This window comes from Phaeoacremonium minimum, assembly GCF_000392275.1.
Source record: "Phaeoacremonium minimum UCRPA7 unplaced genomic scaffold PA7_03_scaffold_154, whole genome shotgun sequence".
Classification (NCBI taxonomy): Eukaryota; Fungi; Ascomycota; class Sordariomycetes; order Togniniales; family Togniniaceae; genus Phaeoacremonium; species Phaeoacremonium minimum.
This window is the reverse complement of record NW_006921061.1, coordinates 16,006-37,166: the sequence shown is the minus strand read 5'-3', so window position 1 is coordinate 37,166 and position 21,161 is coordinate 16,006. Positions and strand designations below refer to the sequence as shown.

The window sequence follows — 21,161 nt, the reverse complement described above, 5'->3', positions numbered from 1 at the left end:
GGTCCTCCACCGTACAATGGCCATGACTTCCCTACAGTAGAGGAACTGATACAGAGCCTCTCTGAAAATAGAGCAGTCACTCCACCGTGGACGGAACCCACCTATTCAGATACCGGCACTGGTCTTTTGGGGGTCGTCTTATTGAAAGCAGCACAGCGTCACTTCGGTCCTCAAGCTCCCAAGTCATTTTCTGCGTTGGCTCAGAAGATGGTATTCAACCCATTGAAAATGGATGGAAGCCACTTTCTGGCCACCGATGACAATAAGAAACATATTGTTGTACCGAGTTTTATGTCTGATGTCACCGTGAGTGCCGCCACTATTCTCACATTGGAGCAAACTTATTTACTGGTGCTTGACTAGGATCAAGATTTTACTGACACCATGAATTCAGCTGGTGGTCAATTTTCCTCACTAACTGATCTGACCAAGCTCGCGCAATTCTTGTTGAACCCAGGCAGCATAGATGGTCTGCTTAAGCGCAAGACTGTAGACAGGTGGCTCAAGCCCATCGTATCATTTGAAGAAGATGATCTAACAGAACTGGGGATGATGTGGGAGATATTGAAACACCCAGATGCCAACCAGCGCCTCAGGCGTATTTACCAAAAGCGTATTATCATGTGCCTCTCAGACCGACTGTCTCGCTAACTTGCTTGCTAGTCGGTCTCATGCTCGCGTTTGGTAGCTGCTTTTCTCTGCAACCAAGTTCGGGTTACGGCATTGTCGTGCTCATGACAGGAGGTTTTCCTGATGCAGGAGGTATCTGCTGGGAGGCATTGCGTATCTTCCAGCCAGCAATCGACAGTGTCCTAGCTGAAAAAGCCACCCAGTTGTACGTCGGTGAATGGTCTAGCAGCGATGGTCTGACAAAGGCAGCCGTTTCTCTTCACAGAGGAACGCTATTCATTGACCGACTCGAGTACAACCATACAAACGTTTTGGCAACGTTTCCAGTCGATGGCCAGCTTGCCCTAAGATCAGCTTACAGGAAAGACGAGTTTAGGTAATCTGCTCTATTTCCTAGACCTCGAAAACGGCCCTAATCGTGTGATTAGAATTGATACCGGATTCCCTGGTGGATTCAACGGCAAGCCTCATATGGGCTGTTACGTTTATTGGAATGGCAAAGACGACTGGGGCATAAAGAATGGCTATTCGATCAATCTCATAACGTTTGAAGGAGGTTTAGAAAACCGATCTTTACAAATCCCTTCTCTCGGTATAACTCTACGTCGTTGATGCGGATCGACTTGCTTGAAAAAGAATCTGCTCTTCGGTTCTCGGCAGGTTGAAGGTCAAGGTGCTTAGCATTTCCACAAAGGGAAACCATGGGGATCGTCCCCCATGCCTCGTAAATTCGTTCGCAATGAGAGTCCGGCGATTTCAGTTGACTAGCTTGCAGTTTGTTCCCTGTCTGAAGCTTCAGCATCCAAAAGCTAGAATGAACTTGGGAAAGGTAAGTCACTAAAGTCTAGACGAGAATGTCAAATGTGCAGTCGACCCCGCAAATCTCACCCACAAGCTCCAATTTACCCCGAACCCCATTTGAAGCTATTCCCGTTATTCGCTAGAGGGTTGTCCTGGCTCCAGTAGATCCTATCCAGGTCCTCGGGTCAATGTGACATATTTCTCCGTCTGTGCCGTACTTGATTTAATGATGCAACTTGCTTCAATTCCCCCGCATTACTCCAACAATACGGTTCCAGCTCCTCCGGGCGATAAAGGTGGTCCGACCTCCCACCATGAGGCAAATTCGACAGGCGTTATTGATCATAGTTGGATGGAAAGATGGGTTTCTTCAAGTCACGGCTCTGTCGCTTGGTGACACTGTTTCAAATGGTCTCGAAGGGTATTGCGGCATGGACAGTACCTCCCGAGTACGCCATCATCCCATCTCCGGATGGCCACTTCTTCCAACAGTCGGACGGCACTCCATTCTTCTGGCAGGCTGACACAGCATGGCTTTTATTTCATCGGCTGAACTACTCCGAGTGTGAGACATATCTGTCGGATCGAGCAAGCAAAGGCTTCAACATGGTACTTGCCGTGGGCTTCACTCAGATCGGGATCGACAGTCCAAACCGCAATGGAGATCTCACATTTATTGACCTCGATCCTACTAAGCCCAATGAGCCGTATTGGGCATACATTGATTCTATTGTCGAGTTAGCTTGGAGAAAGGGCATTCGCATCGCTATGGTACCGGCGTGGGGCCAGTACATTCACGGCAGCACAAACACAGGGTCGTATATTAACGAGACGACAGCCAAAGATTTTGGCACATTCATTGGCCAGCGATACCCATACCTGCCAAAGCTTCTTGTTGCAGACACAAATCCGTATTGGACCAACAAGACCGCGGTCAAGGCAGACTACGCCGTCGGTGGTGTCCCTCAAGTATACACATACACGGACTGGGGCCCAATCTATGACGACCTTGCCTATGGCATTGTGAATGGAGAGCGAACTGCTACAGGCAAGAATGACTGGTGGCCATTGATGACCATTCATCCCACAAATCAGTGGTTCTCTGGCGGCCCAATCGCCCTTGCCAGCGCGTTCATGGGAGACCGAGACTGGCTGACGTTTGATGCCAGCCAATCTGGTCATGCTGACATTATTCCAAACGCACCAATTCCATGGTGGAATGCCCGAAGGGGCTGGGAGCCAGTTGAACTAATGTGGACAGTAGGAGAGACTACGCCAGGAAAGAAGCGACCTGCGCTCGACAACGAGGCTCATTACGAGGCGAGATATAACAATGGAAACAAATCATACTTCTACTGGAATGCTAGCGATGTGCGGATTGGAAGCTGGCAAGCAGTGAGTGCATGCTTCAAAATGGAAGTTCCTTATGCGGTGCTAACTTGAGGAAGGCATTTTCCGGAGCTGCTGGTATCACTTACGGAGCTGACAATGTTATGCAAATGTATATACCTGGTCTCTTCGATCCTGCAGGAAGTGGTCCTGCTCGCGCCTGGTCTGAGGACATTGGCCTGCCTGGTGCGGCCCAGATGCAATATATTCAAAAAGCGATTTTGGATCGCGGCAACTCAAGTTATTATACAAGAATTCCCGCCCAAGAGATCATCGTTGGCAATGCCGGTAAGTCCACCCGTGTATTCTCCTAGCTCACTGAGTATTAATAAATCCTTGAAGGTGGTGATGATCAACGAGTTACAGCTACTCGAGACTCAAAGGGTACTTGGATCATGGTTTTCAGTCCGACAGGAAAGTCCTTTTCACTGGACACAAAGACACTATCGGGGTGCAAAATCGAGGCGAGCTGGTATAATCCATTAGATGGGACGTATGCCTCTTTCAACTTTACGAATGGATCAAGCTCTGGGACTGTGAGAGAATTCAGTCCGCCTCCAGGAGATGAACACACAGATTGGCTCCTAGTATTAGAAGCCGCTTCAGGTAAAGGACGTAGATATATCTAATCGCAAACATGATATCTAAAACATAGCGCCTTAAATTATGATGAAGTGAAATGAGCATGTTGCGGCTGATCTAGGATCAAGGGGCATTTACGCTCTGTGATTTGAACGGAAATACTCCCATGACGAATACGGGTTTCATTCCCGCACATGTCTTGGGAAGCTTAGCCCTAGTTCTCTGTGCAGCCGTCGGGCATAGTAAATCCATGTTCGCCACGATCTCCGGGTTGTGGGGATCCTCTGGCTCTTGAATAGTGGAACACTTTTGGCATCAAAAGTACACGGCCTGGGCAATTTAATCAGCTAGGAAACTTAGTTGGTCTAGATTCATTATCTAGTGAGAATCCTCGGATATCTTGAACACCTAACATACCATTTGGGACTAACTATGTGATTGATTAAGGTGGTGTGGGGTATTGGGTTGGTTGATGGTGAATTGCGCCATTGCACCCAATTCCACGCAACAAATTGTCGGGATACTCCTCAATGATAACGTCTCGGTGCTCCAACAAACATCCAGTTCGGCTTTACACAGAAGGCTGCCACGTTTGAGTCCATAATTGGAACCCAAGCGAGCGTTTTCCAATCTGCATAGATCGCACTCGTGCCCAAGAGCCACAAACATGCCTTCCGTTGTTGAGCCTGCCAAGCCCCTACCAGTGTATTACATTGGTCATGCTGGAGTAGGCTTGCTGTTTGATGAATCGCCGCGAAATCGCATTGTTCAAGACAATTTGAGGGCTATTGGAGAAGAGATTTTAGCACTTTCGCCCCGTCCCAAAGCGATAATCACTTTCAGCGGACATTTCGAGGCTGGTGAAATTCATGGGCCGGGAGTAATAGAAGGTAAATTCTTCAATGCCGTTGACATCATAGTTCTATCGTATCTCAGGACTGACAGACCTATAGTGAATGTCAAGAGGGGAACCCATATCCAGGTTTGTCAAAAGCTTTCGCTGCTTGGAGATGGGAACAAGCCTAGCTTAATACTAATACCTACATTAGCATGATTTTGTCAACGATTTTCATGATTCAAAGCCCTTTGTTTACGAATACGAGTGGCCTCACAATGACTCGCCGGAACTTGCAACAGAAGTCTGGCGACACTTAACTAAAGCCGGGATCAAAGCAAAGAGAGTCGAACGTGGTGTAGATCACGGTGTCTGGGTTCCTTTCAAGCTGATGTTCCCGCCCGAAAACCCCCTAGATATACCGATCATTCAAGTTTCGACATTCTATGGTTATAACCTCGAGAGTCAAATCCGGTTGGGAGAGATATTACAGTCATTACGGTAAAGTAGATTCATGGACTGAGACTCAGAAAAAGACTAACAAGGATGCATAGTAATGAAGGCTACCTCATCGTGAGTTCTGGCATGGCTGTCCATTCATTCGCTTCTATCGGAGAGATTTTTGCGGCGCCAAATGAAGAAGAGCGACAAGCTATAAGAGAAAAAGTTCTTCAAGAATCAAGAACCTTTGATACGGAGCTTAGGAATGCCGTCACAAAGAAGGACGCAGCAGAAAGAAAGAAAGAACTGCTAGCGCTGGAGTCCTTGTATGAATTCAAACGGTCGCACCCAACCGTGGAGGTAAGTAAGCTCAAACGTCCTGCACTTTCATCTCAGGAGGCTTCGCAGATAAATCTAACTTTTCAACTTCAGCATTTCACACCGATCCTTGTAGCAGCTGGCGCGGCCGGAGAGGCAATTGTAGAACCCTTGGGCGTTGACGTCGTTGAGCCTGGCATGTCATATCTCAATGTGCGCTTCACGTGAGAGAAACAGTAGAACGCTGGATATCAACAGTCAGTTTATTGGACTTCATGAACGCTTTTCAGAACCAATGATGTATATCAATAACAATTCAATGAAACCGAGAATGACCCATGCGTTGTTGCGTAATCAATATGATAAAACGAACGAGAAGCAATAATCAACGTCGGATGCTATGACATACGATACGTTATGAAAACAATATCGATAGACGCTTGATTTCTAATCCATCGAATGGGCCTCAGATCCACGTGGTTCTCCGCTCACGGGCTTCAGGGGCGTATACTCTACCCCACCTTCATGATCCCTGAGTGTCACTATTCCTGCAGAACGGGTCTAATTCTGCAATGGTCTCTCTCGGGTTTTTTCATAGCGGAGCCCTTGAACAGTGGAAACAAGCACGTATTGCTCGGACTACCGACGGTGATACATGTAACTAGAAGGGTTTAAAACGCGCACACTGGAAATGAAGATCCAGTGCTGTCTACCAGATCTCATTTCACCTCGTCCATGAGAGGCTGAGTCTTGAGTCGCAACAAGGAGGTCTAGTGCTTCTTCTACTAACTGCAAACGGATTTGCCATTTTCATACGAGTAACAGACTTCTTTCGTCATGAAAGGATTTGCACTATCATGGTCGAGAATTACAGCGGTCGTCGGATTGTGGGAGACATCGCGTCGGAGTTTGGGAGGCGACTAACACCCAACGTGGCGCCCCACTCTCGTGACGACATCAACAGGGCCAAAGACGACATTAAATAGAATAACTCAGATTGGACGGTGAGGTACTCGACACAAGGACACTGTCATTATCGCAAGCTTTAGTGTTAGAATGGAGATAATACATCGGAACTAATAACCGAAGGAGGTTGAAGCTACTGCACTTTTGGAGCACACTTCGACATGTCAGGACAAAACGATCCACATCTGCCGGCTGCCGGTCTGTACTTCACATTCGACATTGGCAGGCGCGATGGCGAACAGCGACGAGTCCCAAGAGAATGGAACGGGCTGGGCCTTCTGCATGCATGTTTTAAAAGGCGGCTCATTGGCACATGGCCCTCTTGCCGGGCAAAGCACGTTCCTCTACTGATCCAGGCCATTTAAGTTCTTCGTGTCAATATCATGGCATCTCGAGCTACTGAAACGTTTGCTGCTGCTGCATCAGCATTGCCCGCAGTGTCCAGGATTGGCACTGCCGAGGAGAAGGCAGATCGTCATGATCTACCAGCCTCAACTGTGAAGCCCCACGACGGATCCGAAACACCATCGGAAGACCTGGAAAATCTCCAGAGTGGCGTATTTCATCAATATATTCAAAAGAATGGCCAAAACTTTCTTGTCACCTGGACGAAAGACGAGGAAAGGAAAATCGTCCGAAAAGCTGATTTTCTTTTTTTACCTATATTCGCTGTAAGCCCGCCATGGCATTTGCTCTCATACTAAGAGACCATCTTTATTAACCCTTAGATTTCTAGTTGATGTTTACGTGGATGGCTATCGACCGCACCAATGTTTCTGGTGTTCTAACTTCGACTTTCCTTAAGGATACTGGGATGACTAGAGACCAAGCCAACACTGGTGTTTCTCTCCTTTGGCTCGGCATCGTTCTGCTTGAGATTCCTTCGAATGTACGAAATGGTTTCCGTGACTCATACAAAAGCATTCGGTTCTTGTTCTGACAAGATTTTGTAACAGATAGTTTTACACCGGATAGGGGCTCACTACTGGATCCCCGCTCAAGTCGTCGTTTGGGGCTTGATAGAAGTACTGCAGAGCTTCGTTACAAACGCCAGCGGTTGGTATGCAGCACGACTGTTCCTCGGCCTTGCAGAGAGTGGTTTCATCCCAGGAGGTCTTTACACACTTTCCAGATGGTACACGCAAGATGAGCTGGCAAAGCGCACGACAATCTTCTTCTTCGGCCCATCAATTTCAGCGGCTTTTGGGTCTTTGATTTCCGCTGGATCATTACGTATTGCAGGGGAAGGAGGTCTTAAGGGATGGCAATGGTAAGCACTCTCGCTGACTCCTTAAGTATGACTTCGACCTGACTGGTTAATAGGATTTTCATCATCTGCGGCGTCTCAACCATAGGTAAAAGCAATTCGAATGCGTGCTATTGATAGGATTTGCTAACAGCCACTCCCCTAAAGCTACTGGCCTCTTGGCTTTCATAGTTGTTCCTAAATCGCCATACCACACCGGACGCATTCTCGGGGGTCTCATCCCAAGCCATGGATGGCTCTCGGAACGTGAGGCTGATGTATTCGTTGCTCGAATCATCCGTGCGGATCCAAATAAGGGACAGGCAGCCACACTCCGTATCGGTTTCAAGGATATGTAAGTCTGATAGACTCCTGGGTGATACATGATAAGAATGCGTCTAACAGTCTACGATATAGAACCGATGTTCTCCTCAGCTGGAAGACATGGCCCTACCTCATTGTCTGTCTCAGTGGTCTCCAGTCTGTCGGCGGTCTTTCAACTTGGGGAGCCACTATAATCCAATCCCTTGGCTTCACCAGCATCAAGGCCAATTTGCTGAACGCGCCTGGACCGATCTTGGCTTCCCTATTTGGTCTTACGATCTCAGCATTTGTGGATCGGTATAAGCGTTTTGGCTATCCCATTATGTTTACTGGCGTGTGGACAATTGCCGGACTGATTGCTTTATATGTAAGTCATCCGCACCCTTGATAATAGCTCATGCCAACTTTTGGTGAAGCATCTACCTGTCAAGACGAAAGCTTCGTGGTCTTTCTACGCTGCTTATCTCGTTACACAGAGTGCTCCGTAAGTCAGCCAGTTATAGTCACCACGAGCAAGGCAATTGATATCTTCTACAGCTCCTGGCAGCCAATCAATGTGACCTGGCTCTCTTTGAACCAGAAGACACCCCAGCAGCGAGCTGTTGCATATGCTGTTTACAGTGAGTTGAACCCGCTTGTGTCTTGTCTCAAGTATTGTCTCTAACCAGTTCATAGTCGGGTGCTCTAATCTCGGTGGCACGTATGGAAATCAGGTCTTTCGTGGCGTGAGTATTCCTGGGATATATCCTGATAGGTGATAGAGACTAACTCATTCCTGATAGTCCGACGCACCTCTTTACCGTAAGGCTTGGGCGGCGTGTCTCTCGCTAGGTGCCGTGTGGCTGGCTACTATCATCATTCAAACCATTGCTTTCAAATGGGGGAATAGACGCTATGCGAAAAAGTTGGCCGCCGAGCCCGAACTTGAATCAAGATCACTTTACAGTGATTCGCGCGGCCGGAAGTTTCTCTACTACTGGTAGATGTATTTGTGAGGATGAAGATCTGTGGACATGAGCTCGAATGGCTTTAACCCCGCCAATTGTTAAATATGAAGCATTAGAATATTCTCTTGTACGCATAATAACCCAGATATATCTCTGAGCCCCACCGAATTGATTATCACCATTCAATCCAGCCTGCCTGTCTCGATGGTTGATGTGCTCCTGTTTCATAACTACGGTACGGTTTGAACAACGCAGTCTATCTAGACCGAGGTGCCAGATATTTATTGAAGATATCGTAATGTTTGTACTTGAAGAGTAGTCGTCCTCCTCAGAGTCATATCACGGCAGGGTGGAGTCCACCGAGGCTGGTGGGGAATGAAGAATGCCGGGAATTGTCCGGCATCGGGAGTCGTCGAACTAGGAGTCTCGGCTCTGAGGGCGCTGCCACCCTTCCGGGTCGACTTGCCCAAAACAGTGCTGAAAGTCGGACACGCAACATACCTATGTGTCAATGCAAGTCGGGCGGGGGATTCAACAACAGATGCATCGTTATATCGTCCGCATGACATGGTATCGAATGTTACTGTCTGGATTAAAATACTGCATCATCAACCGTAAAAGAGGCGATGCATCAGTATGTTGGCAGTGCTTTTGATGATCTTTGGGATGCGAACATCCAGTGGGAGAGGGCGCCATCCATGAGTCTTTTGAGTTTCAATGCCTCCGTCCTCTGCCCTGCCAGCAGGACAACGGGCTGTTAGTGTTAGTCATATGCTAGTCTGGCAGAAGCCACTATCAAAATGGCCTGTTTGTGGTTTTACGTACCAGAGACAGAATAACCACGCGATAGAAAGATAGGGAGCCCACCAATCCGCGCGGCGGACACATCTACCGCCAACAGCACACTGGGCGCTACATGACTAAACCTATCTTGGTTTATCTATGCGTGTACCGTACTCTCTCCCCCATGATTTCATCTCCAACTTGGCCACCTTCGAGCACTTACATCTGTTGTCTCTTTCTTTCTAGTTCATAGTTATAACATCATTCCTTTAATATACCAAAAAATGGCTTTAATCAGCGTTGTGTTGTTTCTTGCGGTCGTCGCAATTGTGGTTGGGTGGAAGTACGGGATTGAGCGGCGTCCAGTGAGTTCTCGTTCCAAATACTGCGGGGATGATTGATAGGATGCGTCCCTAACGCCATCAAAGCACCGTGATGCTTCGCCGGCTCTCGAGAAGGCTGAAGATGCCAAAGCCCCTCCGGTTCCTGACATGACCATCGAGCCCCTGGAGGGCTTCGATTGGAAGGCTACCGAGCCTGTCAAGATTCGGCCATTCAAGCCAGTCTTCCACATCACAATGGGTATGAGTGGCGGCTTGCTGCGACATGATCAGATTGGCTGACAATAATACCAGCTCTTCAAAGCACAGCACCGTCAGACTTGATAGTCATGGATTACAACTATAAGGAGCGCGTGCTGGGACGGAGAGAACTAATTGCTGAGCACACATCAACTGTGTCTGGATTTATTCCTATGGGCGTTTCGGCAGTCGAAGAGGCATACTCTTATCTCCTGACGGATTATCTCCCGGTTCGGTTTCCCACTATGTTCACACTCTCAGAAGACCGCAAGACCTTCAACAATCTCGTCACGGAGGTCTCATGGCCTACCACGCCGCCCGCCGATACGCTCGAGGCTTTGAAGATCCTGGGCGAGACCGTCGAGGACGACATTTTCCTACTGCACAAGACCGATCGCGGGCACCTGGCTGTTGCGTTTGTGTGCTGCTATTCGTCTGGGTTCGACCCCTCGTCAAAGTTGGGAAAGATTCTCGAGGAGATTCATGCGCCGGTGCCATCGTACAACAAGATCGGAGCAAGTATGGAGAGGTTCTTCAGCCGACTGGAGGTTGGAAAGAATGTCAAGCGTGTTAACGTAAGCCGGCCGTTGATGCATTTCACTTGAGCCCCAAATTAGTGCCTAGGTTTTAGGTAATGAATGCCCGCTGACATGCATGATTAGTGGTCCATCACCCCCGAAGCGACGCTTTTCAACACTGCCGGAAATCATGTCCACGAAGAGGATCTGGAGTGGATCAAGCAAGACGACGAAATCGATATGGATAAGGTCAGTGCCAGCATGGTTTGATCTAGGAGGAAGATCGCTAACTTTGCAAACGTAGGCCCGCATGAGGATGGAGCTTCAGACCCTGAGCAGGTTTCCAAAGACGCAAGCTATCATGTTCTCATTCAAGACACTACTTTATCCGGTGAAGGATGCCGTTGCAGAAGGTTTAGGGCCTCAGTTAGCAGATGCAATTGAGGGACTTCCTAAAGGCAATGCGCCCGGCATGTGGACTTACAAAGGCGGTATCCGCTGGGGCAAGAGTGTTTTGAACTATTTGAGAGCCCAACCACAGCCATAAGCACTTTATTCAAACTTGGCACGACGAAGTGGCGTTTGACTAGCGATTATGGGATATTCCGGGAATAGGGGCTGTATCCGAATGTCGGCGGGCTGATCAGGGTTGGTTGCTTACTCACCTAATGGTACTGGATGAGGCAGCAGTCCGTATAGACATCCTAGCAAAACTAAAATGATGGGTTTCTTGTCCGAAACAAGTCGCAAAAGTAACAGTATGAAAATCGACATTAGGTCACTTGTATGTGAGTTTGGTTTCCGGCATACAGATCACATCACCCTCAACTTCGGAACTGGACTGAGTGTACTTTGCTGCTTTTTTACTAGAGCAACTATCTGCCGAATGCATGGTAGCCTCCTTGGTATTGTTTAGACAACGCAAACCAGCTTTCCGTCGTCGTTGCCAACCTTTTCATCTAACGCCATGTGTTAAAAGAGCTCAAGTCAACGTGAACAAGATCTTCTGGAAGGACCACTCACTAAGATCGATTGAGGTAGTGCGCCTCAAGCCCTTGCCAGTTGCACACTGACAGCTGAGCACCGTTCCATCCAGACGGCAGGGTTCGCAAGATTTGAGGCCGTCGCCACTGTCCCAACAGACGTTTAGTCATGCGTCCATCACTGTCGTATGGACGTGATCATTTGATCGAGGGGAAGCTTACTTGCGGGCCCACTGGAACTGTCCGGCGTTGTCCTTGAGACAGATGTTCATGTTGAGGGAATTCGTGAACTCATAACCAGATCTCCTCTTGCACGTGCCCACAATATATGACTTGTCGAATGGGTTGATGTAGTAGTGACGACAGCTGTCTGCGAAGCCACCAGCTAAGACCTGACTGGCCAAGGATAAGGTGAGAGACAACACGGGTATCTTCATTGTTAACGTGTTTCGTCGGAGACTTAGGTGAAGACAGTCGGAAAACTCGATCCCTGGTGTAGTAAGGGGCGAGAAGAAGGGTTGAGCAGGAAGGGTAGGGTAGGAAGGGGAGAGTAGGAAGACTCCGACGTCAATTCGGGACAAATGAAAACAAGCTTAGCATAGCAATGGCAGATGGATGTTGTGTGAGACTGAGGTGAGATTTAACCACCACATGGGATGAAAAAGGGATGGGGATGCATACGCTAGGTCTGGATTGCCGTATAGTAAAGGTCGAGGGATATATCACAGCAAAAAATCATTGAAAACACAACGATGAACTCCATTTTATTAACCGCAGGCAGGCATCTGCCTTGATAACGCCATCCCAGAACACACCAGCAACGCCTGAGATGCCGTTGTTGCCCTAATTCCGGTCTACATGCAGTATGCCAAGGCCTGTCTATGTTGCCTGTGTCCCATTTCGCCGCGCCGGCCGTGAGAAGAGTTCCGTCAATATAGTACAACAACCATTATAATCAAGACACAAGTAACCCCACTCACAAGCTCAACGCTTGCGTGTATCCTTTCCTTTCTTCTTGCTCTTCTTCTTATCCTTAGGTAGCTCCAGCGGAGTACCTGCTAGCTGCGCGGCCATGATCTTGAGCATGTAGTCGTCAATGGTTTGTAGAGGCTCGCCGAAAGCATTGTATTCGACTTCGACTTCCTCAGCCTTCAAGACATCGTCAGCAGATTCAGCGAAGAGGCCCAGACCCGATTTGCCAAGTGTCGCGGGTGCCATCGAGCCTTCTCTTGGCGTTCCTTGACGAACGCTGGATACACCAGATCCACCACCAGACTTTTCTTGGAAGTCAGCATCATCTTGCTGGATTTCCTTTTCAGCGGCTCGAGCAGCGATTACGTCCTCAGTGTCTTCAGCTTGTTCTAGGGCTCTGCCAGCGGTTTTCTGGTCTGTGGTTTCGACTCCTCCCAGAACCCGATCCATAGCCTCGTTCGCGACTGCATCGCTTTCACCAAGGAGACCTCCTTGATCGGCACCACCGAGAACATCGTGAACCGATAGCTTGTTGAAGTAATCAGTAGTGAATTCTCCTTCCTGAATGACAACATCGTCGAGCATCTGCTTCTGGCTGGCTTTCCGGAGAATGTTGGCCTCAATAGTATGCTCACTGACGAGTCGGTAAATGTGCACGTCTCTCGTCTGGCCAATACGATGGCATCGATCCTGACATTGCTTGTCCATGGCGGGATTCCAGTCTTGGTCATAGAAGATGACAGTATCCGCGCCAGTGAGATTGAGACCCAAGCCACCAGAACGTGTAGACAAGATGAAGCAGAGTATGCGATTGTCTACGTTAAATCGGTCTGTGAGGATCTGTCGTTGCTCGACCTTCGTAGAACCGTCAAGGCGGAGATACTTGTGGCCATGGATATTGAGGAATCGCTCGAGAATATCTAAAACCTTAGTCATTTGAGTGAAGATTAGAGCACGATGGCCGCCAGCTTGCAGCTTGCGTAGAAGCTTGTCAAGTGCCTGCAACTTTCCGCAATCATATTGAAGCAGGCGCTTGTCCGGGAACTGGATTGACAATCGCATGCGTGCTTCGTGCCAAGGATCCAAGGGCGGCTGCCGGGGAATAAAAGGCAGGGTCTTGACCGGTGCAGACAGTTTGAGATCAACCTCTTCAAGCTCTGTGATCAATTTTGTACCCAACAAGTATTGATTCAGATCCCTAGTCACAACAGCTGGCGTGACACATGCAAATTTCGTGATCAGGTTCTCCATAGATGCGGCTCGTTGGCTGATGGTCGGAATCATTGTGCGGAGAATGAACGAGTCTTCTTCGAACCATGTCATGATTTCTCTCGGTACACGAGGACGTGGTTTGTATGGCCGCTGGTCAACTCCAATCGTGAGAAAGTCTCGGAGGCCCTTGCCGTAGATTGGCTTCTGCTGACGACGCAAGGCATTGAGGTAGACACAATGTTGCAGCTCCTCGAAACGGCCCCATCTTGCAGCGCTCTCAAGGTAAACGATGTTTGATTTTGCGGTTGCTGGGTCAAGAGCAAGGTATGCATTGTTGGCGCGTGTCTTCTGGTTTTCTCGGAGGTCCATAAGGGCCCTGTGGGAACTTAATTGGAAGATTCTTTCTGCGACTTGCTTCGACAGATCCTCGTGCTCTGTTGGAACTAAGTTAAGAAAGCCCAAGCTGACGCTGCTCATTGGCGTCTTCGCGGTCAGCTTGTTGCGAATTAGCTGTTCCGTGAATCCGAAATCTGCTGCGACTGACTTATTCATCCGCAGCGATGTCATGATCGGCCTGTCGATGAACAGATCCGGATGATTACACACTTTGCGTAGTTGCATGAGACAGTTAATTATTGACAAATAATTGCCAGAGGACAGAGTCTCTCGTGTCTCGGTCCGTGCTAGGAATCCATCGTAGAGCTCACGCTGTCGTTTAGAAAGTCGGCAGAACTCCACATGCTCATGCTTCGCAGGCATCTGCTTCTCCACATCTGCTTTCAATCGACGAAGAAGGTAGGGCCGCAGCACCTTGTGGAGCTTTGAGATGATGGCGCGGGCCTCTTCGTCCATCTGCTCTCTCCCGCTCTCCAGAATTTGGGACTCTGGTTTGTGAAACCAATCATGAAACTCTCGTAGATCTGCAAATCCACCAACCCCGTTCTCGGAGGGCATCAAGAAAAAGAGGAGTGACCACAGCTCCGTCAGATTGTTCTGTAGTGGTGTGCCAGTCAAGAGCAACCTTGAGTGAGTATTGAAGCCCAGAAGAGTCTGCCATCTCTGAGATCTGAAGTTCTTGATGTTGTGTGCCTCATCCAAGATCATATAGTGCCAACGGCGTCGTTTGAAGACTTGTTGATCCTGTAGGACAATCTGATAAGATGTAATGCACACATTCCAAATATCATCGTTCGTCCAGCCTTGACGTTTCCTCTTGCGCTCCTCTTGCGTACCATAGTAGGTGAGTATCTTGAAGCCAGGACACCACTTCTTGAACTCCATCTCCCAGTTCAACATAACACTAGTAGGGACAATAACGAGATGCGGTCCCCATACTTCATGATGGCAGGCAAGATGGGCGAGCAGCGCAATTGTCTGAATAGTCTTTCCGAGACCCATTTCGTCAGCCAGGATTCCATTTGTATTATTGGCATACAGCCCTGCGAGCCAGTCGAGACCGTCATGTTGGTATTCTCGAAGTGTGCCGCGCAGCAAGAACGGGATCTCAGTCTTGGTGGATGGCTGAGGAGATGTCGACCGGCTGGCATCCTTAAGAACACTAAGATGCTCCACAGAAGATGCAGTGTCGACCTCTGATGGCTTTGTTTCTGATGTCCTGGGAGACTGGCTAGGATCTGGGCTAACGACATTGGTCACAGCGTCAGTCTCAGGACTAGTCTGTTTCGCGGCAGACACGGGGGCCGTGATCTCGACCTCCGGAACCGAATTATTCTCTTCGATGGCTTGGTCTTGCGGTGCATCGATCATAGAAACATCCTGGCTGGCAGCTAACTCTTGTTGAATAGGCCGAGAGTCGGGGGCGGAATTCTCGGCTTCGGTGGTCGTCAGGCCTTCTTGCTTCTCTAGTAGGACTACGCTGCTACCGTCCGTTCGAGAAGTGTGGTCTAGTAAGTTAGATGATGTCTCTGGAGGATTCGTGCTCGAAGTTGCGTTTTGAGGTCTATCATCTGCAACATCGAGCTGTGGCTGAGCCAGCGCAGTGTCAGCAGACAGTGCCTGCTCGATGTTATAATTACTAGTGTCCTCTTGCTCGGTTTGCTGTTCATCCTTGGAGTCATGTTGCTTGTCTTGTTCGTCTGCATCAGTCTTCGGTTCTTGGTTTAGAGGCGGCTGAGTGTCAACATCATTGAGCATTGCCGTGTCCCCATCCCCATCCACGCCTGGCGTCTCTGTAGCATCTGGTGTGGCCTCCTCTTGCATTTTCTTCAACTCCTTCTTTCCGAAAAACAGACCAAGAAGCCCCGATGGCTCTTCATCAGCCTCATCAGAGTCCTCAATATCTTCGTCAGAGCCATCTTCATCTTCGCTGTCCATATCTGTCGAGCCCAAATCATCATCCATATCGACAGACTCGTCACTTGTGTCATCATCGTTCGAGTTGAGCGCGAGTGCTTCAAGATCGCTGCCTGGCGTTCCCTCGTCGCCTTTCTCGTTAGACTCTAAGGCAGGAAGATTTGCGTATTTTTCTCGTAACTGGTCCTGGGTGAGGCCCTCATCGGATGCTACAGACTTCCTGTCTTCATCTTCGTCTGAAGACGAAGACATGTTGTCTTCATCAGCTCCGGATTCGGCGTCGGAATCTATTTCCACGTCAGAGTCAGAACTTAGATCCGCATCCTCGCCCAACTCGTCTCCGATCTCCAACTCGTCATCCTCGTCATCCGTAAGTCCCTCAGAGTCGGCATGCGCTTGTCTTGCTAGGAGCTTCTGCTCGGAGAGATTGACGGCTTCTTGTAGAGCTGCCTTAACACGTTTCTGCTCCGCAGCTTCCCATTCCTCAAGACGTCGACGGTTGATCTCGGCTTTGACATTTTCCCAGGTTCCAAAGAGAGACTTGACCACAAGACGGTATCGCCCGATCCACATTATTCTGGCTTCCTGTTCAAGCTGCTCGGCGCTCTTTGGTTGCCTTCGAATCCACTCATCGCGGCAGGCCTCGGCCAGCTTTTTAGCAGCTGCTCGATGGCGTTGATGTTCCATGAACATGAGCTTGCGGAAGTTCGTCATCGCCTTGGTCAGATGATCCATGTGCGCCCATTGCCTCGGGGGCTCCTCTGCAGGCTCAGGCTCAAAGGCGGAGCACCGTTCCTCAGAGAGGAGACCTCCAGGACCAACCTCATCCTCAATTCTCAGTATAGACCTGGCCTCTTTCAAGGCCATATCCTCTGTAAGTTGCGGTCCATCTTCAGAAGCCAGTTGACCACCACTCTCGACAGGGATCTCAGCAGCCTGAACAAAGTAATCTTCAAAACTACTGCCAATTTTTGGCCGCATCTTGGTTTGTTCGGGGTGGACTATAGGCAGCTCCGTCAAGGGCAGACGCATGCGTAGCTTGATTCGAGGTGTGACTCGGACGGGTGCTCCATTACGAGCATCGTGACTTGGCGTCGAGGCAGCGTGTTTCGCATCTGTGCTTTCTCTTCGATTACGCGAGCTTCGTCGGGTTCGGGCGGAAGCTCTGGGAGGGGTGGTCGTGGCTGTGGGTGAGGATGATCTTCGACGAGTTCGAGCACTGGATCTTGTCTCTTGGACTGGTTTCTTATTCGAAGATTTGGATGTTGTTGTGGCCTTCGAGGGAGCGGGCTTCCCAGACGAGACTGGCCGCTTGGAAGGTTGCGTGGGGGCAACATGGCCGTTCGGGGCTGCGGTCTTGTTCTTCGTCGCCGGGCTGCCTTGTGCATGAAGGGATCTCCTAGTTATCCTCTTATCACCGCGCTGCAGCTCCAGTGGGACGGTGTTGATGCGACCGGACTTGCGCAAACCGTTCTCGCGAAAAGTTGATGGACCCTCGGCCTCGATGCGCTTCCAAGGCGGAGATTCGACCTTTTTACGCGGCGCGCTGTTGGGAGGTGGAGTGGTGTCTCGGACTCGTCGACGCTTGGCAGGTCTCTCGTCACCATGCAGATCGACATCGTCGATGTGTCCGTTTGTGTCCTCGTCCTTCGCATGGCCGTTCGTTTTCGGTGCGGGCTGATCAACATCCTGGGCTGGTGATGATGACTCTTGTTGTTGCTGGTCAAGGGCTGATTCGTCGTCTATTTGCAGCTCGGGGGTTTCCGACTTGACCCTCTTGAGAATCTCGTCCGCGTCGGATAGTGGACTCGATGGTGGCTGGTCATCGACGTGGCCATCGCCGTTGTTGAGGTGGGCAGCCGAGATGTCGTGTGTTGGGTTTTCGGGCGACGCGGTCCCTGTCATAGCGATCTGGGCGGTCGGAAAGAGGGAAGGGAGGCCGCGATCTCGACAGAATTGGCATTTGGGGGGACAAAAAGTGCGTCGGGCAAATGGTAAGAACTTAGGCTATGTCGTCATGGAGTTTGCGCATGATCAGAGCCCGTGGAGGCTGGCTGCGATGCAAACTGTGTGAAAAAGTGCTCTTGTCAGCCAAAACTTTTGGGATGGGCGAAAACTCACGGACGTGTCGCCTGCCCGCATTCTGTGCTGAGCCTTAGCTAACCCACCACTACCACCACCAAGACAAATTCGCGCCTTGCCTCGCTAGTGAGAATCCCCGTTCCCATATTGACCACGCCTTAAATGTTAGGCATGCATGATTTTCCCGCACCAAGATCGCAGCCTCAGGCATCGACAAGCTTCACCCGACATCCTCCACAACCATCATCGAATCGCAACACCTCAATTGTCGATTACCTACAGCACAATCAACACCTCTAATTGCCTCCCAGTTCGACTGCGTCACGGCCAGACATCTAGCCAAGGTACCTGATTCCCCTCTACTAAACACCTGACCGAGCTCCAGGACCTCAATTGACGCCTCTGCGCATGCAGATGCTCCCCAGTCGAATTGTCCGGGCATCGCCCTTTCGATCAACCACCCTCGCGGCAGCTCGACGACTACCGATCGTCCAGCAGCGAAGCTTCATTCCCCCCTCGATCAATTCTAAGGCCCTTACTGAGGAGAAGTATCCGGATCCTGAGACTCTGACCGAGGCTGAGGATCCAGGCCAGGTGGGTGTTTTCTTCGGCGACGAAAACATCGGCTTAAGCGCAATAGCAAGCTAATGGGCACGTTTAGAACGGCGGTTACATCAACCCGCCCCGGATCAAGCGACAGTTCCGTGACCCCCATGCCGACTGGTGGGACAAGCAGGAGAGGAGGAACTATGGCGAGCCGGTGCACGAGGATCACGATATCCTGGGAATGTTCTCGCCATACGAGTACACGTGGATCTCTCCCGGCAAGGGACTATTGCAGATCGGCGCCTTCATTGTGACCGTGTTCGGACTTCTATTTGTTGTCAAGGCTACATATCCCGACCGACCGTCGTACCCGCGGGAGTTTGAGGGAGGTCTGCAAAAGGAGCTGGGCGGGTTGGGAGCCATCGGGGTAAGATTGACCACTTCGTGAACACTGCTACTGAGAAAGCAGGGCTAACATTTCCTTACAGGCGAGGAAAATAGGCGACCCGGAGCCCTTCCAAGAAGAGGAGCAGGAATAATGGATACAAATCTGTACATTACGATAGATCCATGTGTCAATGGAGAGCAGCCGAAGGCATGCTTGTATCAAGCCAATATTGATCGAGTCGGATAGTCTAGATAATGTGTCATGCACTTGACGCATGCTTTGTTTTGTCAAGCCCGTGTCTCAATTGTCCTGCATTCACACGACACGCTCTTGCCCTCAAGTTCCCTGCCAATCCGCCGATGAAGCGACTTCCTCTGATACCACCCTCAAAATCCACAATCTGCTCACTTGCGGCAAGTTCTTGCAGCGACGTCCATACCTCCTAGCAAAGCGAGACTCTGCTATGTTATAGGTTAACGCAGGAGCATGCACGAATGAGGTATGCAGCATTCACCCCATTGGCCCGGTAAGCGAATATCATCCATCACCGTGAACCTCTACCATGGTTAAAGATGGCCACAATCGCAGACTATGCCACTAAACAGCTAGCGGCGACCGCCTGCTGTGAATTACACGGTTATATAAGTTATCACAGAGAAGGAACACAAAGTTTCCAGACTAAGAAGGGAAGGAATGATGGTCAACTCGTCAGGGTGGGCAAGAACACAAATGTCTTCTAGTTCCTCGGTTTACTCTCCTTAAGTACCCAGGTAGCTTCCATCTGATCTCTGCTTTTGAAGAGACGATGTTGATTCAGTCATTCTCCAACTCGCTATGCTCTCCTTGATTGTCTGATAGCTGCTTGGTTTCCTACTAATACCGCGAGTCGATTCCAGCAACACTCGGCACTGCGGTCGGGGCCACATCCCAGGCAAAATTAGCTCGCGTGCCTCGCCAACCTCGACCATGCGCTACGGAGACTGGGACATTCTGTTGTTCCCCTCGGGGAAGGACTCCAAGGTTCCCGTGAAGGAATTCAGAATTGCCTGCCAAGTCGTCCCGGACATTGAACTTGCAAACAACCCTGGCTCCTTCGGCCTTCCCGTGATGACTTGCTTCATCCCTGGTCTACCTCATGGCTCGCCATTCCATATTTCTGTCCATAGCTGGAAGGCGCCGGAGATCAGCCAGTTCACCAAGAACTACAGCAAGCACAGCGAGCTCGTCAAGTTTGAAGCTCGTGTTCTCGTCGACGGACGTCTAGTGTCGTAAGTATTTTGCCTAGTTGTATCGAATACAACAGCATTGACTCGAATCTTGCAGTTCTACTTCTTTTGATAGGGTGGGCCAATGGCCGCACCTGATCAACAGCACCTTTGGTAATACTCCTCCCTACCACGCATACTTTTCCCTACTGCAAGCTGACATCGACCTTCACAGAGATGAGCAAGCAAGGCGAGCTCGAACCTCTGAAGTTCCCATTGTTTCGACGGGAGCTGCTGTACGAGAATCACTGGAACCCCGGCGATGACATCGGTCGGATTAAGGTCGTGATTAGCGAAGGCTTTCCTCGCGATTCCCTGTCCGTGCCGATTGAGCGAGTGAAAAATGTCGTTGTGTTCTCCTTTCAACATGCTCCACTAGGTAGGTGATCCCTGGCCCGCTCGACTTAATATTACAGTCTTTGCTGATACAAATAAGAAATCCTCGAGAACAATGGCATCGCATGGCCCAACCCGCAGATGTGGCATCGTCCTCTCTGTGAGCCTTCAATGGCGGTCCCGACTTTTCACCCAGAAGATGGCGCCGATTCTCACTCGCACTCTCCACGACGGCGTTCTCTCCTCAATAGAGTATCTGCCAGCCAAGGCTTCCCAATGCCGTTTATGCCTAGCTTAATCACATCGCAAGCTGCGCCATTCAACAACGCTGTCTACCAGCAGCCAATGCCACTGCTACAGAGGAACACACTGCCCTCCGGGTCGGCATATCCCGACCTTTTCACCGAGACAGCCTACCTTGAATGGGTCAACTCATTGGGACTGTCTCAGAATACTGACGTTGGTGAGTCTCGAGGCGTTATACCGACAACCTTTCCCAGGAACCCAAGCAAGCAATCCAGCACCGACATCAGCATGCCGGACTACATGTCCTCTTATAGCGGGCATAACATGATGCCTGAATCAGTACACATGTCTGGCACGAGCCTGGATGATGACGGTCAGACAGGCTCCTTGAAGGTGCCAACAAACACACCCACTGGCGGTCCGAATGAAAGCGCCGTAAGCTTTGGTACGTTTGAGT

At 49.9% G+C, this 21,161-nt stretch overlaps 6 protein-coding genes across 6 annotated transcripts; 4 read left to right on the top strand and 2 right to left on the bottom strand.

Moving 5' to 3' along the window:
* Positions 1 to 1,839: 1,839 nt before the first annotated feature.
* Positions 1,840 to 3,134, top strand: UCRPA7_2175 (hypothetical protein; the record flags this gene model as incomplete). The annotated part of the gene is made up of 2 exons (XM_007914749.1): positions 1,840 to 2,826; positions 2,880 to 3,134. The coding sequence occupies 2 exons, from the start codon at positions 1,840 to 1,842 to the stop codon at positions 3,132 to 3,134; spliced, it is 1,242 nt and encodes a 413-aa protein (XP_007912940.1).
* Positions 3,135 to 9,546: 6,412 nt separating this feature from the next.
* Positions 9,547 to 10,908, top strand: UCRPA7_2174 (hypothetical protein; the record flags this gene model as incomplete). Its single annotated transcript, XM_007914748.1, has 5 exons — positions 9,547 to 9,627; positions 9,691 to 9,844; positions 9,898 to 10,418; positions 10,506 to 10,610; positions 10,666 to 10,908. The coding sequence occupies 5 exons, from the start codon at positions 9,547 to 9,549 to the stop codon at positions 10,906 to 10,908; spliced, it is 1,104 nt and encodes a 367-aa protein (XP_007912939.1).
* A 365-nt stretch (positions 10,909 to 11,273) lies between these two features.
* On the bottom strand, positions 11,274 to 11,781 carry UCRPA7_2173 (hypothetical protein; the record flags this gene model as incomplete). Its single annotated transcript, XM_007914747.1, has 3 exons — positions 11,274 to 11,320; positions 11,385 to 11,491; positions 11,567 to 11,781. 3 exons carry the CDS (start codon positions 11,779 to 11,781, stop codon positions 11,274 to 11,276), a joined length of 369 nt encoding a protein of 122 aa, XP_007912938.1.
* Positions 11,782 to 12,328: 547 nt separating this feature from the next.
* Positions 12,329 to 17,746, bottom strand: UCRPA7_2172 (putative helicase swr-1 protein; the record flags this gene model as incomplete). The annotated part of the gene is made up of 1 exon (XM_007914746.1): positions 12,329 to 17,746. One exon carries the CDS (start codon positions 17,744 to 17,746, stop codon positions 12,329 to 12,331), a length of 5,418 nt encoding a protein of 1,805 aa, XP_007912937.1.
* A 585-nt stretch (positions 17,747 to 18,331) lies between these two features.
* UCRPA7_2171 (putative nadh:ubiquinone oxidoreductase subunit protein) lies at positions 18,332 to 19,008 on the top strand (the record flags this gene model as incomplete). Its single annotated transcript, XM_007914745.1, has 3 exons — positions 18,332 to 18,517; positions 18,585 to 18,896; positions 18,958 to 19,008. 3 exons carry the CDS (start codon positions 18,332 to 18,334, stop codon positions 19,006 to 19,008), a joined length of 549 nt encoding a protein of 182 aa, XP_007912936.1.
* An 815-nt stretch (positions 19,009 to 19,823) lies between these two features.
* Positions 19,824 to 20,509, top strand: UCRPA7_2170 (putative nadh dehydrogenase -like protein; the record flags this gene model as incomplete). Its single annotated transcript, XM_007914744.1, has 3 exons — positions 19,824 to 20,125; positions 20,199 to 20,236; positions 20,298 to 20,509. The coding sequence occupies 3 exons, from the start codon at positions 19,824 to 19,826 to the stop codon at positions 20,507 to 20,509; spliced, it is 552 nt and encodes a 183-aa protein (XP_007912935.1).
* Between the last annotated feature and the right edge of the window lie 652 nt (positions 20,510 to 21,161).